This window comes from Scardinius erythrophthalmus, assembly GCF_964197995.2.
Source record: "Scardinius erythrophthalmus genome assembly, chromosome: 17".
NCBI lineage: Eukaryota > Metazoa > Chordata > Actinopteri > Cypriniformes > Leuciscidae > Scardinius > Scardinius erythrophthalmus.
The window spans coordinates 500,035-518,610 of NC_138237.1; the positions used below are offsets into that span (position 1 = coordinate 500,035).

General features: G+C 48.4%; 1 protein-coding gene across 1 annotated transcript in view; it reads left to right on the plus strand.

Annotated features, from left to right (window-relative positions):
• The window catches only part of jak2a (Janus kinase 2a), a 38,118-nt gene extending 20,486 nt beyond the window's left edge, over positions 1-17,632 (plus strand). The window contains exons 13-21 of the mRNA XM_081390118.1: positions 4,834-4,984; positions 5,057-5,190; positions 7,370-7,424; positions 11,881-12,015; positions 12,124-12,248; positions 12,394-12,566; positions 12,655-12,772; positions 14,484-14,597; positions 15,994-17,632. Coding sequence (XP_081246244.1) covers positions 4,834-4,984; positions 5,057-5,190; positions 7,370-7,424; positions 11,881-12,015; positions 12,124-12,248; positions 12,394-12,566; positions 12,655-12,772; positions 14,484-14,597; positions 15,994-16,104 — 1,116 coding nt within the window. The 3' untranslated portion in view covers positions 16,105-17,632. The remainder of the gene's footprint in view (positions 1-4,833; positions 4,985-5,056; positions 5,191-7,369; positions 7,425-11,880; positions 12,016-12,123; positions 12,249-12,393; positions 12,567-12,654; positions 12,773-14,483; positions 14,598-15,993) is intronic.
• Positions 17,633-18,576: the final 944 nt, after the last annotated feature.

Consider the following 18,576-nt stretch of genomic DNA (forward strand, 5'->3'; position numbering starts at 1 on the left):
ATAAAACACGTCCAAATGACAAACTTTCACTCTACGATGGTTAAATGTTGCAGTTAATCCGCGAATCACATGCATGTCGAACCGTGGCGAGCTGATCCATACGCATCACAATCAGCTGCGATCGGACAACAGCTAACGATCTCTCTGTGTGCTGCGCGTGAGTGGCTGCAGCTAACGATCTCTCTCTGTGTGCTGCGCGTGAGTGGCTGCAGCTAACGAGCTCTCTGTGTGCTGCGCGTGATTGGCTGCAGCTAACGAGCTCTCTGTGTGTGCTGCGCGTGATTGGCTGCAGCTAACGAGCTCTCTGTGTGCTGCGCGTGATTGGCTGCAGCTAACGAGCTCTCTCTGTGTGCTGCGTGTGATTGGCTGCAGCTAACGATCTCTCTCTGTGCTGCGTGTGATTGGCTGCAGCTAACGAGCTCTCTGTGTGCTGCGCGTGAGTGGCTGCAGCTAACGATCTCTCTCTGTGTGCTGCGCGTGATTGGCTGCAGCTAACGAGCTCTCTGTGTGCTGCGCGTGAGTGGCTGCAGCTAACGAGCTCTCTGTGTGCTGCGCGTGATTGGCTGCAGCTAACGAGCTCTCTGCTGCGCGTGATTGGCTGCAGCTAACGATCTCTCTGTGTGCTGCGCGTGATTGGCTGCAGCTAATGAGCTCTCTGTGTGCTGCACGTGATTGGCTGCAGCTAACGATCTCTCTGTGCTGCGCGTGATTGGCTGCAGCTAACGAGCTCTCTGTGTGCTGCGCGTGATTGGCTGCAGCTAACGAGCTCTCTGCTGCGCGTGATTGGCTGCAGCTAACGATCTCTCTGTGTGCTGCGCGTGATTGGCTGCAGCTAATGAGCTCTCTGTGTGCTGCGCGTGATTGGCTGCAGCTAACGATCTCTCTGTGCTGCGCGTGATTGGCTGCAGCTAACGAGCTCTCTGTGCTGCGCGTGATTGGCTGCAGCTAACGAGCTCTCTGTGCAGTGCATGATTGGCTGCAGCTAACGAGCTCTCTGCTGCACGTGAGTGGCTGCAGCTAATGATCTCTCTGTGCTGCGCGTGATTGGCTGCAGCTAACGATCTCTCTGTGCTGCGCGTGATTGGCTGCAGCTAACGATCTCTCTGTGTGCTGCGCGTGATTGGCTGCAGCTAACGAGCTCTGTGTGCTGCGCGTGATTGGCTGCAGCTTACGATCTCTCTGTGCTGCGTGTGATTGGCTGCAGCTAACGATCTCTCTCTGTTGCGCGTGATTGGCTGCAGCTAACGATCTCTCTGTGCTGCGCGTGATTGGCTGCAGCTAACGATCTCTCTGTGTGCTGCGCGTGATTGGCTGCAGCTAATGATCTCTCTGTGTGCTGCGCGTGATTGGCTGCAGCTAATGATCTCTGTGCTGCGCGTGATTGGCTGCAGCTAACGATCTCTCTGTGCTGCGCGTGATTGGCTGCAGCTAACGAGCTCTCTGTGTGCTGCGCGTGATTGGCTGCAGCTAACGATCTCTCTGTGTGCTGCGCGTGATTGGCTGCAGCTAACGATCTCTCTGTGTGCTGCGCGTGATTGGCTGCAGCTAACGAGCTCTGTGCTGCGCGTGATTGGCTGCAGCTAACGATCTCTCTCTGTGCTGCGCGTGATTGGCTGCAGCTAACGAGCTCTCTGTGTGCTGCGCGTGATTGGCTGCAGCTAACGATCTCTCTGTGTGCTGCGCGTGATTGGCTGCAGCTAACGATCTCTCTGTGTGCTGCGCGTGATTGGCTGCAGCTAACGAGCTCTCTGTGTGCTGCGCGTGATTGGCTGCAGCTAACGATCTCTCTGTGCTGCGCGTGATTGGCTGCAGCTAACGATCTCTCTGTGCTGCGCGTGATTGGCTGCAGCTAACGATCTCTCTGTGTGCTGCGCGTGATTGGCTGCAGCTAACGATCTCTCTCTGTGCTGCGCGTGATTGGCTGCAGCTAACGATCTCTCTGTGTGCTGCGCGTGATTGGCTGCAGCTAACGAGCTCTCTGTGTGCTGCGCGTGATTGGCTGCAGCTAACGATCTCTCTGTGCTGCGCGTGATTGGCTGCAGCTAACGATCTCTCTGTGCTGCGCGTGATTGGCTGCAGCTAACGATCTCTCTGTGTGCTGCGCGTGATTGGCTGCAGCTAACGATCTCTCTGCGTGCTGCGCGTGATTGGCTGCAGCTAACGATCTCTCTGTGTGCTGCGCGTGATTGGCTGCAGCTAACGATCTCTCTGTGTGCTGCGCGTGAGTGGCTGCAGCTAACGATCTCTCTGTGTGCTGCGCGTGATTGGCTGCAGCTAACGATCTCTCTGTGTGCTGCGCGTGATTGGCTGCAGCTAACGATCTCTCTGTGTGCTGCGCGTGATTGGCTGCAGCTAACGATCTCTCTGTGCTGCGCGTGATTGGCTGCAGCTAACGATCTCTCTGTGTGCTGCGCGTGATTGGCTGCAGCTAACGATCTCTCTGTGTGCTGCGCGTGATTGGCTGCAGCTAACGATCTCTCTGTGCTGCGCGTGAGTGGCTGCAGCTAACGATCTCTCTGTGTGCTGCGCGTGATTGGCTGCAGCTAACGATCTCTCTGTGTGCTGCGCGTGATTGGCTGCAGCTAACGATCTCTCTGTGTGCTGCGCGTGATTGGCTGCAGCTAACGATCTCTCTGTGCTGCGCGTGATTGGCTGCAGCTAACGATCTCTCTGTGTGCTGCGCGTGATTGGCTGCAGCTAACGATCTCTCTGTGTGCTGCGCGTGATTGGCTGCAGCTAACGATCTCTCTGTGCTGCGCGTGATTGGCTGCAGCTAACGATCTCTCTGCGTGCTGCGCGTGATTGGCTGCAGCTAACGATCTCTCTGTGTGCTGCGCGTGATTGGCTGCAGCTAACGATCTCTGTGTGCCACGAGTGATTGGCTGCAGCTAACGATCTCTCTGTGCTGCGTGTGATTGGCTGCAGCTAATGATCTCTCTGTGCTGCGTGTGATTGGCTGCAGCTAACGATCTCTCTGTGCTGCGCATGATTGGCTGCAGCTAACGATCTCTCTGTGTGCTGCGCGTGATTGGCTGCAGCTAATGATCTCTCTGTGCTGCGTGTGATTGGCTGCAGCTAACGATCTCTCTGTGCTGCGTGTGATTGGCTGCAGCTAACGATCTCTGTGTGCTGCGCGTGATTGGCTGCAGCTAACGATCTCTCTGTGTGCTGCGCGTGATTGGCTGCAGCTAACGATCTCTCTCTGTTAGGGATGGGATGATTACCGGTTTCACTATAAACCACGATAAAATGTACTGACGGTTAGTAATATCGTTTAAAATTTAATTATCATTAAAACCGTGTTTGATTATCGCGATTTTAGATCCTGTTTAGCCAGCAACAGTCTGACGCAGGCGCAGCGCGCAATGTTATTATTATTATTTTTTTTTATTCAAGAAGGAATTGCGGAAGGCAGTGGCCGTGCTCGGGAGATTTTTCAGCCTTTTAAAAGAACCAATTCTGAGGTGTGGTCATATTTTGGCTTTAACAAAAGTCCTGAGGGAAACTTAATTGAGGATGATCACCCTAGCTGAACATGCACAAGAAAAAGTCGCTGCAATAGGGGGAAACTTCAGATCTGCCGAGTCGCCTTGTGTGACCATTACCGACTGTTGTATAGCGAACGCAAGGCGAGTTAACTTTGACCTCAATGCCAAAACTACGTCTGGGAAATAATTGGGCATAAAATGTTGTTTTAAGTTGAACTATTTTATATCAATCACTTGAAATAAACGTGAAGCTTCCGCAAAGAAAAGTTTGCAGCGGTAAGTGGTTTAGCCAAAGACGAACGACAAGTTCAAACAAGACTATTAAGAGTGACATTTAAGGGATAATAATTTATATTCATTATACACTTATTACACCGATTTTTTTTTTTTTTTTTTTTTTTTTTTTTTACCACATAGTTACGGGGACATTGAATTGAGATTAATGTTTTAAATCTTAGGCTACCTGTTTATAAATCCATTATGTACAGCGTACAAAACAATCGTTCAGACAAGATGATCACAACGATATTACCAAACTCTGTAAACAATAAATCAACTCTGATTTAATTTCCAATACAATTAAAAACGGAGACGCAAGACGGCAAGTTGTATTTGAATGAAACGAGAGAGCGCGTCCATTGTGATACATGTTGTAACGTCTGTCAGAGAGTTTGAAGTCTGCCCAGATGAAGAATACAAGACAGTGCAAATGAACTGTTCCACGAGACTTTTATAGATGTTTTCTCTCAGTTAAGCACACTCTTCACATACATGTCGAAGAGCGAATGTTAAAAGGGAAAAGAAAACACTCTAAAACACGCTAAAAGTCAAAGTGGAAGTAAACGCATTATAATAAAACGGGCAGTAGAGAGGTCATCTTCCACTGCGTGATCAATCTCACTCTCACTGTGCGTGCGCGCTCACATAAAAACAGCATGCATACAATAACGTACGCCAGGTGGCCGTTACAATGGATGTGTGCGGTGTTATAATGCGTTGCTATTTACGACCGTCATTATAAGGAAGGAAATGCTTTAAAAAGTGCATAGAGCTGCTTGTTTTATTTGTTGTTTGTTGATTTTCAAATATAAAACTTGTTGAAATGTCTTCAGTGTGAGCATCAACTCTTTTTGAACACTTTCATCTCGTTTTAACAAAACCGTGATAATATTGATAATCGCGATAATTTTGGTCACTATAATCGTGATATTAAATTTTCATACCGTCCCATCCCTACTCTCTGTGCTGCGTGTAATTGGCTGCAGCTAATGATCTCTCTGTGTGCTGCGCGTGATTGGCTGCAGCTAACAATGTCTCTCTCTCTCTAACGGTCTCTGTCCCACAGAAGCTGCTGTTCTACGAGGATAAGCACCAGCTCCCAGCGCCGAAGTGGACCGAACTGGCTAGTGTGATCAACAGCTGCATGGACTACGAGCCGCTGCACCGGCCCTCGTTCAGAGCCGTGATCCGAGACCTTAACAGCCTCTTCACGCCAGGTGAGCTAATCTCACGCGCGCACGAGAGGCTAGCCAGCGCAGTGCTGACTCCTGCGTTCCTGTGCTCCTCAGACTACGAGCTGCTGGTGGAGAGCGAGACGCTTCCCAACAGGAACCGGCCGGTGGGATTCGCTGGAGCCTTTGAGAATCAGGACCCCACACAGTTTGAGGCCAGACACCTGATCTTCCTCCAGCTGCTGGGCAAGGTGAGCCTCGTCATCAGCATCATGACTGGGGGCGGGTATCACTTGAGTTTTAACGATTCCGATTCTTATCGATTCCTAATTTTGATTCCAATAAGGTAAAATCAACAGGCTAAAAACTCTTACACAAGGAGCGTTTGCCTGTGGTTTAAAAACACCATAGAAGAACAACTAGCCTAACTAATATACATTTCATGCATTATTAAAGACAAGTAAACCCTCAGTAATTAAAAAATAACAGATCAAAAATTAGCAATTGCAACAAATAGATACAAATGATATCCAATATACTGATACACATGAAGACAGAAAAGAGTCTCTCACACTTGAATTGTTTAACCTGTTAAGCTGCAACCCCACTTTTGAAAAATCCCAAGAAATGACATACCCAAACTGAAACAGATACAGTTCATGAACCCTTTGCACTAAAAGCACAAGTATGATCTCATTTGAAAGCTGACACCTGGCAGTTTATTGTAATGTAGAATTAATTATTGTCATAATGACAAAAATTGTTATAAATAGCTTCAAAGTTTTGTAAAGTTATTAGAAATTATTTTTTATGAAACATCCTCATGAAAATAAAATTGAAGTTGGCCCTGGAGCAGTCTAGAAATGCACTACAGCTAATGCCACATGTCTAAACATTTTATGTTTAAAATCTTAAGATAATAAGTCCAAAACTCTGTATTTAGTGAAATGTTTTTCAAGACCATGTCATGTGACTTTATTTTGATTTGATGCTAAAATGCTACTGATATTTAGTGTCATCTTCTTACCATCTATGCAGTATATTGTCTTTATTGTTTTGTGGTGCAAACGAGCCCCATTCAGTCTCAGTCTCCCCCTGCACACATTCACACCTCTCCAGCCAGGTTATGGCTCTAAATATGCATTTCTTTTGTCTGCATTAGTTACTAACGACTGGCTATTCACATGCTATTCATATGGTTTCAGTCACTAATTTATTTTCTCAAAGTTCACCCTTACATTCTAAACTGTTTTAAATGCATTTCTTGAATAAAGAAACATTTCAGTAAGCATTCAAAAAATAATAAAAATATAACTTCTAGGTGGCAGGTGCACCTAGGGCTAGCTAGCACGTTAGCTTAGCACACCATCAATACACGACAATTTATGAGATTAAAACCATGTTTGTGCTTATAAACTTACTTTATAAAGCAAATCGAGTATTTTAAATAATTTTCTGTGATCTAATTTGGCTTCAGATAAAAAAATCAGACAGAAAATATACTATTGTATACTGTTCTGCACAATGATAGTCTATATAGATTAGCATTACATTATAAATATAATCTATTATTATGGAAATACCTGGCATGGATTGAAAAACACAGGTAACTCAAATATCATAGCAAACATGTTTATTGTCTTCAAAACGACTGTATCTCCATGTTACAGCCATAGTTACAGCGCGATCTCTTGTTAGCTGTGTGTGTGTTCGAGGCTTCCTGGATTGTCACATGATTATGGCACTTCTTCATGTTCTAATACTGTGCACAGGGCGGCGAGGGCGCCCTCAGGCTTTTGGTATGAATTGAAAACGCATTAACAGGGTATACAAACGCTCATAATGATTACATCGACGCATTTGGGTATAAATTCAATAAATATTATTCCTGTCTATAGAAATCTGATGTAAACCTATGAGAATATATCAATATTTCTCCAAATCTGCACATTTTTTAGCTAAAAGCCCGGAAGGACGTTGTTTTGTGTATCGCTGTCATGACGACGGCACGGGAGTTTTTTTATGAATGAAAGCGGCTGACGCGCATAATTCATATCAAAGGTATCGACTCATTTTTTCATTTCATAACTCCTGACACAAATTAAGAAATAACTGTCGCTATAAGTTTCTCAGAATACAATAGTGGTCAAATTCTGAAACTTGAGTCTTATATCTTTGTAATGATGTATAGTTTGTCAAGGTATAACATTAAATCTGATAGTAACTTTGAACTATTTATAAAAAAAAACGCTTCAGTGCGCCCGCGCTCTGGCAACGGTTAACAGGTTAAAGTCATATTGAAATGCTCACAAAGGAATCAATAAGAGGAATCTAAATTAAAATTTTATAACAAGTATTCGATTCCCAGCCCTACACACCGCTCAGCTGTCCCGCTTCAGCCCTGTGACTCCCGTGTGTGTGTGTGTACAGGGTAACTTCGGCAGCGTTGAGAAGTGCCGCTACGACCCACTGCAGGACAGCACAGGTGAGAGCTCTTCCTCACTCCTCATCACTCCTCATCACTGCTCCTCACTCCTCCTCCTCCTCACTCCTCCTCCTCACACCTCAATCTTCCTCCTCCTCACTCCTCCTCATCACTCCTCACCACTCCTCTTCCTCCCTCCTCCTCATCACTCCTCCTCACCACTCCTCATCACTCCTCCTCATCACTCCTCCTCATCACTCCTCCTCATCACTCCTCCTCCTCACCACTCCTCCTCCTCATCACTCCTCACCACTCCTCCTCATCACTCCTCACCACTCCTCCTCATCACTCCTCACCACTCCTCCTCATCACTCCTCCTCATCACTCCTCACCACTCCTCCTCATCACTCCTCCTCATCACTCCTCACCACTCCTCTTCCTCCCTCCTCCTCATCACTCCTCACCACTCCTCCTCATCACTCCTCACCACTCCTCCTCACTCCTCCTCCTCATCACTCCTCCTCATCACTCCTCACCACTCCTCCTCATCACTCCTCACCACTCCTCTTCATCACTCCTCACCACTCCTCCTCACCACTCCTCCTCATCACTCCTCACCACTCCTCTTCCTCCCTCCTCCTCATCACTCCTCACCACTCCTCTTCCTCCCTCCTCCTCATCACTCCTCACCACTCCTCCTCCTCATCACTCCTCATCACTCCTCACCACTCCTCTTCCTCCCTCCTCCTCATCACTCCTCACCACTCCTCCTCCTCACTCCTCCTCCTCATCACTCCTCACCACTCCTCCTCATCACTCCTCACCACTCCTCTTCATCACTCCTCACCACTCCTCCTCACCACTCCTCCTCATCACTCCTCACCACTCCTCTTCCTCCCTCCTCCTCATCACTCCTCCTCACCACTCCTCCTCCTCATCACTCCTCATCACTCCTCACCACTCCTCTTCCTCCCTCCTCCTCATCACTCCTCACCACTCCTCCTCACTCCTCCTCCTCATCACTCCTCACCACTCCTCCTCATCACTCCTCCTCATCACTCCTCACCATCACTCCTCCTCACCACTCCTCCTCCTCATCACTCCTCCTCATCACCACTCCTCCTCATCACCACTCCTCCTCATCACTCCTCCTCATCACTCCTCACCACTCCTCCTCATCACTCCTCACCACTCCTCCTCATCACTCCTCCTCATCACTCCTCCTCATCACTCCTCACCACTCCTCCTCATCACTCCTCACCACTCCTCCTCATCACTCCTCCTCGCCACTCCTCATCACTCCTCACCACTCCTCTTCCTCCCTCCTCCTCATCACTCCTCCTCCTCACTCCTCCTCCTCATCACTCCTCCTCATCACTCCTCACCACTCCTCACCACTCCTCCTCATCACTCCTCCTCACCACTCCTCCTCCTCATCACTCCTCCTCCTCACTCCTCCTCATCACTCCTCCTCATCACTCCTCACCACTCCTCCTCATCACTCTTCCTCATCACTCCTCCTCACCACTCCTCCTCCTCACCACTCCTCCTCATCACTCCTCATCACTCCTCCTCATCACTCCTCACCACTCCTCATCACTCCTCCTCACTCCTCCTCATCACTCCTCACCACTCCTCCTCATCACTCCTCCTCACCACTCCTCCTCCTCATCACTCCTCCTCATCACTCCTCACCACTCCTCCTCATCACTCCTCACTCCTCCTCATCACTCCTCCTCACCACTCCTCCTCACCACTCCTCCTCATCACTCCTAACCACTCCACCTCATCACTCCTCCTCATCACTCCTCACCACTCCTCACCACTCCTCACCACTCCTCCTCATCACTCCTCACCACTCCTCCATCACTCCTCCTCATCACTCCTCCTCACCACTCCTCCTCATCACTCCTCCTCATCACTCCTCCTCATCATTCCTCCTCCTCATCACTCCTCCTCCTCATCACTCCTCACCACTCCTCCTCATCACTCCTCACCACTCCTCACCACTCCTCCTCATCACTCCTCACCACTCCTCCTCATCACTCCTAACCACTCCTCCTCATCACTCCTCACCACTCCTCCTCCTCATCACTCCTCCTCATCACTCCTCCTCATCACTCCTCCTCACCACTCCTCCTCCTCATCACTCCTCACCACTCCTCCTCATCACTCCTCACTCCTCCTCACCACTCCTCCTCCTCATCACTCCTCCTCACCACTCCTCCTCCTCCTCATCACTCCTCACCACTCCTCCTCCTCATCACTCCTCCTCATCACTCCTCACCCCTCCTCCTCATCACTCCTCCTCATCACTCCTCCTCATCACTCCTCCTCATCACTCCTCACCACTCCTCCTCATCACTCCTCACCACTCCTCTTCCTCCCTCCTCCTCATCACTCCTCACCACTCCTCCTCCTCACTCCTCCTCATCACTCCTCACCACTCCTCCTCATCACTCCTCATCACTCCTCCTCATCACTCCTCCTCATCACTCCTCCTCACCACTCCTCCTCATCACTCCTCCTCACTCCTCCTCACCACTCCTCCTCATCACTCCTCCTCACCACTCCTCCTCACCACTCCTCCTCCTCACTCCTCCTCATCACTCCTCCTCATCACTCCTCCTCATCACTCCTCATCACTCCTCCTCCTCCTCCTCCTCATCACTCCTCACCACTCCTCCTCCTCACTCCTCAGCACTCCTCCTCATCACTCCTCAGCACTCCTCACCACTCCTCCTCATCACTCATCCTCATCACTCCTCACCACTCCTCATCACTCCTCCTCATCACTCCTCCTCACCACTCCTCATCACTCCTCCTCATCACTCCTCCTCACCACTCCTCCTCACTCCTCATCACTCCTCATCACTCCTCCTCCTCATCACTCCTTCTCCTCACTCCTCCTCATCACTCCTCCTCATCACTCCTCCTCATCACTCCACACCACTCCTCCTCCTCACTCCTCCTCATCACTCCTCCTCCTCCCTCCTCCTCCTCATCACTCCTCCTCCTCACTCCTCCTCATCACTCCTCACCACTCCTCCTCCTCATCCTCCTCACTCCTCCTCCCTCCTCATCACTCACTCTTCCTCCTCCTCACTCTTCCTCCTCACTTCTCATCACTCCTCACTCTTCCTCCTCACTGCTCCTCATCATCACTCCTCACTCTTCCTCCTCACTGCTCATCATCACTCCTTACTCTTCATCACTCCTCACTCTTCTTCCTCCTCACTCCTCCCTCCTCATCATCACTCCCACTCTTCTTCCTCCTCCTCACTTCTCACCACTCCTCCTCATCACTCCTCACCACTCCTCATCACTCCTCACCACTCCTCCTCATCACTCCTCACCACTCCTCCTCATCACTCCTCACCACTCCTCTTCCTCCCTCCTCCTCATCACTCCTCACCACTCCTCCTCCTCAGTCCTCCTCATCACTCCTCACCACTCCTCCTCATCACTCCTCATCACTCCTCCTCACCACTCCTCCTCCTCATCACTCCTCACCACTCCTCCTCATCACTCCTCCTCACCACTCCTCCTCACCACTCCTCCTCATCACTCCTCATCACTCCTCCTCCTCACTCCTCCTCACTCCTCATCACTCCTCATCACTCCTCCTCCTCCTCCTCATCACTCCTCACCACTCCTCCTCCTCACTCCTCAGCACTCCTCCTCATCACTCCTCAGCACTCCTCACCACTCCTCCTCATCACTCCTCCTCATCACTCCTCCTCATCACTCCTCCTCACCACTCCTCCTCCTCACTCCTCCTCATCACTCCTCCTCACCACTCCTCCTCACTCCTCCTCATCACTCCTCCTCACCACTCCTCCTCATCACTCCTCCTCACCACTCCTCCTCATCACTCCTCCTCATCACTCCTCCTCACCACTCCTCCTCCTCACTCCTCATCACTCCTCCTCATCACTCCTTCTCCTCACTCCTCCTCTTCACTCCTCCTCATCACTCCACACCACTCCTCCTCCTCACTCCTCTTCATCACTCCTCCTCATCACTCCTCCTCCTCCCTCCTCCTCCCTCCTCCTCCTCCTCATCACTCCTCCTCCTCCCTCCTCCTCCTCCTCATCACTCCTCCTCCTCACCACTCCTCCTCACTCCTCATCACTCCTCACCACTCCTCCTCCTCATCCTCCTCACTCCTCATCCTCCTCCCTCCTCATCATCACTCCTCACTCTTCCTCCTCTTCCTCCTCACTTCTCATCACTCCTCACTCTTCCTCCTCCTCCTCACTCTTCCTCCTCACTCCTGCTCCTCACTCTTCCTCCTCACTGCTCCTCATCATCACTCCTCACTCTTCCTCCTCACTGCTCATCATCACTCCTCACTCTTCATCACTCCTCACTCTTCTTCCTCACTGCTCCTCATCATCACTCCTCACTCTTCCTCCTCACTGCTCATCATCACTCCTCACTCTTCATCACTCCTCACTCTTCTTCCTCCTCACTCCTCACTCCTCCTCCTCACTCTTCTTCCTCCTCCTCACAGGTGAGGTGGTGGCGGTGAAGAAGCTTCAGCACAGCTCAGCTGAACACCTGCGCGACTTTGAGCGGGAGATCGAGATCCTGCGATCACTGCAACACGACAACATCGTCAGATACAAGGGCGTTTGTTACAGCGCAGGTGAGAGACTGATGCATGCTGGTCCTGAGGCGGCACATATACACGTCTCTCTCTCTCTCTCTCTCTCTCACACACACACACACACTCTCTCTCTCTCTCTCTCTGCAGGTCGTAAGAACTTGCGGCTGGTCATGGAGTTTCTACCGTTTGGTAGTTTGAGAGATTATCTTTCGAAAAACAAGGAGCGTTTCGACCACATGAAGCTCCTGCTGTATGCAGCTCAGATCTGTAAGGTGAGGTTTCACACACACACACACACACACACACACACACACACTCACACTTACACACACACTCTCAAACACACACACACATACACACTTCATTAAGAATAACCGTGAGCGTGATGCGTGTCCGTGTGTGTGTGTGTGTGTCTAGGGGATGGACTACCTGGCGTCGAAGCGTTATGTCCACAGGGATCTGGCCACGAGGAATATCCTGGTGGAGAGTGAGTTCCACGTGAAGATCGGAGACTTCGGCCTGACTAAAGTCCTCCCTCAGGATAAGGAGTATTACACGGTCCGCGAGCCCGGAGAAAGCCCCATATTCTGGTGAGAGCTTCACTACTCATCACACGCTGGTTTATGAGTGTGAATCAGCATTATTGATGTGTTGATGATGATGATGTGTGTGATGAAGGTACGCCCCGGAGTCTCTGACCGAGAGCAAGTTCAGCGTGGCGTCAGACGTCTGGAGTTTCGGAGTCGTTCTCTATGAACTCTTTACATACAGTGACAAAAGCTGCAGTCCTCCAGCGGTAAGTGACCCTCCAGTGCCGATGCAGATCTGTGTGTGATCATCTCAGAACAGACGCGTGACATTAAAACACACACATTCTGCTTGAACAACGGCAACAACAAGCTTAATAACGCAACAAAATCACTTACAACAAGAGCCAGAGCAAATACTTTACATTGTATCGACATTTTTATACAGAAACAAACTATCTGTGAAATGAGATAATAGTAAAATAGTGACTAGGGGTGTAAGAAAATATGGATACATGTTGAGAATATTGCGATAGGTTTGGCGATACAGTATCCATTCTCAAAAACACTATTAATGTTTATTCATTTGTGTGAGTGGCGTTGTGTTGGGTTTAAACCCGACCGCAGGGTTATCTCAGATGGCAAACTGTGACGTGGAGAAGCGTGCATCGCTAACATTAGCATTAGACGTTACAATTACTAATAATATTACTTGTTTATTATATTATTTGTTTATTGGAAATTTAACAGTGAAGCATGAATTGATAAGCAGATCATATTGACTTTTATTAACAACCCTAACGTGCAAAAACCTCATTTTTAGAGAAATTTTAAATGTTCTACTTTATTAAATGTGGTATTGTTCTTCTATAGTGTCGTGCTGAACCGACCGACGGCTTCAGTGACTATAAAAGAACCGCTCTTTACTTGCTTTCTGTGTAATGCAGTCACAACTTGAAGAAAAGGGTTAGTTTTTCATGAGACTTTGTGACTTCGTTGGGGAGTGGAAATGGCTGATTAGTCAATAAGTGCTCCTCTGCTGCCATCTACTGGTTATAATGGTAGTCGTTTTAAGAAAAGTGTTTGTTTGCCACAAGGTGTTAGTTTTTCTACATCTTAAGACTTTTAGTTTGACAAGTCACATTAAAAATAACATTAAAATTGTGTAATATTCAGATCTCTGTGGTGCTGGGAGAAGTGTGAAGCACTTGAGGAGGGCTTGAATGTCACTCTCAAAATGTCGTACGAACCCTGAGATGGATTAAAAAAACATTCAACTATTTCTGCCACAATACCATGGTTACAGTGAGCGTTACTACAGTAAAGCCATGGTGAATGTTGGTGATTTGTGGACTGAAAGGCCTTTTATAACTTAAGCCTGTTTTATACTTCTGCGTCGGACCTACGCCGGAGCCTCTACGCTGTAGGCAAAGCGTTGGATTTCATTTATACTTCTGCGTCGCTGTCCGCGTTGACACGCAATTACACTTGGAGAGGGAGCGTGTGAAACCCGAGGGAGGGGTTCTAGCAGACCAATCACAGCGCTTGTGTCCGCGTAGAGTTGACGCGTTGTTACATTTTTGGAGAGGTGCACGTCAGGGTACGCGCGCTACACACAGTCTACGACGTAGCTACGGCGTGAGTTCGACGCAGAAGTATAAAACAGGCTTAACTCAACATAGGAACAGTGTTTCTCCTGGTGTCCACGTCAGCGCTGTTGGATCTGATATGGTTTATAACAGAATTCTGCGCTAAACTAGATCACGCAATGTCACGCTTTACTATTTCCCCTTTACTCAGATTTCACAAAATAAGTGATATAAATACATTAAATAAAGTAAGGTTTTTGCTCAGGCTTTATGCGTATGGTGGTGTGTAGATCCTCTTACTAAAAAAACACGAGATGTATGGCGTCTGGTAAGCCTGTGTTGTGGCGGCCAGGTTCCTCAGGCTAATAGTGTGTGTGTGTGGCGGTTCCAGGTGTTCATGGAGCAGATGGGCGAGGACAAACAGGGTCAGATGATCGTTTATCACCTGATCGACCTGTTGAAGAGGAACTACCGTCTGCCGTCTCCAGAGGGGTGTCCCGCTGAGGTAAAGCCTTCACTAACTCCTCACATACACACAATACAATCTCACACTTAGTGCTGGGTGGTATGGCCAAACATTTATATCACGGAATTTTTCACAATTATACCAGTTTCGCGGTGTATGACGAGGTATTTTTCCTAGCACGACTGGGAGTTACCGCGTGTTCTACTGATTGAGAGGAAACACTGCAGTAGATTGACTCTATCTTACTGTCATGAGAGAATGTTGTAGAACAATCCCACACCAGTATTGATACAGGTTAGCAGTGTTTATAAAGAGCACCAGCAGGAGGCGCTGTAGTAACGGCTCATAAACGCTGCTTCATCAGGAAAGAAAGAAAGATACTGTGAAACGGAGCGCTCATGTTTATTCAACATGTCTAAGCCTTTTGGAGAATCTATTAGTGGCGGCCAGAGTTGATATTGTGAACCAGTGTGTGGGAAACACTGTAATATAATTTTACAGCTATCAGTGATTAACCTCTCCATCTTCCCCGTCTCACACACACACACACCTGAGCATCAGCAGTGAGCAGGGAAAGAGCCTCTCACACACTGTCGACGGGTTACCAGCGATGTTAAAGCACACACACCGCTATATTACACATTCATATCATGACAGAAATAAACAGCGGTGTTCGGTATGAACCGCTATACCAACCAGCACTGCTCCCACTGAAGCACAGCTCTCAGACTCAGATCTCTGCATTATCATGTTCTCCTCCTGCGGTTCTCCTCCTGTGGTGCGGTTCTCCTCCTGCGGTTCTCCTCCTGTGGTGCGGTTCTCCTGTGGTTCTCCTCCTGTGGTGCGGTTCTCCTGTGGTGCGGTTCTCCTGTGGTTCTCCTCCTGCGGTTCTCCTCCTGCGGTTCTCCTCCTGCGGTTCTCCTCCTGCGGTTCTCCTCCTGCGGTGCGGTTCTCCTCCTGCGGTGCGGTTCTCCTCCTGCGGTGCGGTTCTCCTCCTGCGGTGCGGTTCTCCTTCTGCGGTTCTCCTCCTGTGGTTCTCCTCCTGCGGTTCTCCTCCTGTGGTGCGGTTCTCCTGTGGTTCTCCTGCGGTGCGGTTCTCCTGTGGTGCGGTTCTCCTGTGGTGCGGTTCTCCTGCGGTGTGGTTCTCCTGCGGTGGTGCGGTTCTCCTGTGGCTCTGCGGTTCTCCTGTGGTTCTCCTCCTGTGGTTCTCCTCCTGTGGTGCGGTTCTCCTCCTGTGGTTCTCCTCCTGTGGTTCTCCTCCTGTGGTTCTCCTCCTGTGGTTCTCCTCCTGTGGTTCTCCTCCTGTGGTTCTCCTCCTGTGGTGCGGTTCTCCTGCGGTGCGGTTCTCCTGCGGTGCGGTTCTCCTCCTGTGGTTCTCCTCCTGTGGTGCGGTTCTCCTGCGGTGCGGTTCTCCTGCGGTGCGGTTCTCCTGCAGATCCAGGCGCTGATGAAGGAGTGTTGGGCTGCAGAGCCGAGCGATCGACCCACATTCAGAGCTCTCGCTCAGAGAGTCCACGCTATCCAGGACCGGGCATCTCACAGCTGATCCGGGTCAGAATATCCCAGAACATCTCACAGCTGATCCGGGTCAGAATATCCCAGAACATCTCACAGCTGATCCGGGTCAGAATATCCCAGAACCTCTCACAGCTGATCCGGGTCAGAATATCCCAGAACATCTCACAGCTGATCCGGGTCAGAATATCCCAGAACATCTCACAGCTGATCCGGGTCAGAATATCCCACAGCTGATCCAGGTCTGACGCCTTCAGGATCCTCTGGAATTCTGGGATGTTCTTTCACTATCAGGGGTTTTCAAACTTTTTAAGAACCACAAAACTGAGGATGACCTTCTTTCACGTTCATTTCTAAATGATCGTTCATTCTGTGTGAGTAAAACACGTTATAAAAGACACAAACCATGTTATTAAATGTGTGTTTTCACATCATTGTCCAGATATGACATCAAATGTTATGTGCATGAACACCGAATCTTTTTCTGCCAAATATAAGAATACAAGAGAATTATTTTCAATTCATTTCAAATTCAGTATTAGTATGTTGTTGTTTTATGTCCATTATTTCATGAATTCCAGCTTGAAAACCCCTGGATGAACTTTATCCAGAAGTGTGTGTGTGTGTGTGTGTGTGTGTGTGTGTGTGTGTGTGTGTGTGTGAGAGAGAGAGATGTTCAGATCTTCAGAGTTAAATACTGTGACTGTCTGTCTCAAGTTGAGTCGACCAGTGAGTGAGTTCATCAAAATATGCAAATCCCATCAGCACTGCTGATCATCACTATATTTGAAGATGTTTTCTCCATACTCATGTGTGATTAGGAATGTCCTGATCCGATCTCCAGGATCAGTGTCGGGAGATTAAGAGTGTTTCTGACGGATCGTACGGTGATTGTCGTAAGCAGCAGTAGGTGGCGCTGTGCAGCTTTAGTGTTTGCCAAACGCCACTGAAAGGAAAAGAAGCTCAAGTGTGTGTGTGTGTGTGTGTGTGTGTGTGTGTGTGAGTGAATGAGGTCTGTTCTAGCATGTCTCACACACATTCGATCGCCCCCTGGTGGCTGGTCCCAGTATAGCTCATAAACTCCGCCCTCTCTGCGTAATCCAATGAGACACGAGACAAACTTAATCCAATTACACTTCAGACCCCTGTTTCACGCAGACGTGTGCACGTTTGGGTTCAGTCTTCCTGTGGACTCGACTGGCATTCTGACGCTTACTAACATGGTTTCAACTGCTGTTTATTTTTGTTCAATTATTCTGCTTATAATGTACATATAAAACACAAGATGTTTAGTCCCATATTCATAATTGTGAGCATGTTAGAGATCTTAACTGCTGGAAACCTTCATCATTTCATCTCAATCTTCACGCTGAATCGTTACTGGCTTTCACTGAATCAGTGTGAATGCACTAAATTGTTTTTATTACTGCATTTATTTGAGATATATTTTTGTACGGTACACTGATGTACTGGAGTTGGCAGAAGGAGGAAAAAAAGATGTTACAAAGGATCAAAAATATACGATTGAGTGAATAAAACCATTTAGCAAATAACAGTGTTGTATTTGTTGTCAGTGTGTGTGTGTGTAGAATGTCAGCGCCTGAGGATTTTATTGTGATTTGAGAACTGAAATCATTAAATGTGATTCCTGAAGAAGAGCAACATTCCCATGCTTGAACCGGATTACACGGATGAACATCCACAACTGAGTCTAATGCCTAGTTCACACTACACAACTGTAAACGTCGGCAGATCGCTGTGCTGTGCAGACTACATGACTTGCTCTGAGTCTCGAAGTCGTCGTGGTGTTCACCACAAATGATCTGCAACAGGGGGTCACACACTACACGAGCTGACAACAACTGTCACCCAACGACTCTATCCGGTCCCAAAACCACATTTTGTCACGAAAACATGCGCAAGAAGTGGAATGGGAATGGGCATTCCAATGGCACATTGTCTATTTGAAAATGGACGACGGGACAAAATTGGTGGTAAAAAATAAATAAACAAATAAAATAATATATAAATATATATATATATATATATATATATTAGCACACGCGGGCAGCAGGGATTGTCTGTCAGAGAGAGTTGGAGGCGAGTAAAACATTATAATGAAAAGCAAAGCCTGTTGTGGTTTGGCAACATGGTTACAACACAAAGACTTTGTAATGTCATAACAAGCCGATCATTGGCTGTTGCTCGTCGCGACACCACAGGCTATCGAGTCGCCCGACAGCTCCAGATATTTGGCATGCTAGATATTTGTCTGGTGTCGGCGATGTGTCAGCGAGCGTTTTTGATGCGTCGTTAAATATTTCACACTTAAAGATTGGCGAGCGCGGATCACCCGCAGATTTGCACGCGATTAGAGCCCAAGCTGACGGCGAGCTCGTTAACTAAATTAACACGAAGTTTAAAATATTCTCAGGCGACTTTTTAATGCAATCCTTCGTTATTCTAGAACGCGGCAAGAGTGTCACGTGACACATCGCAGTCA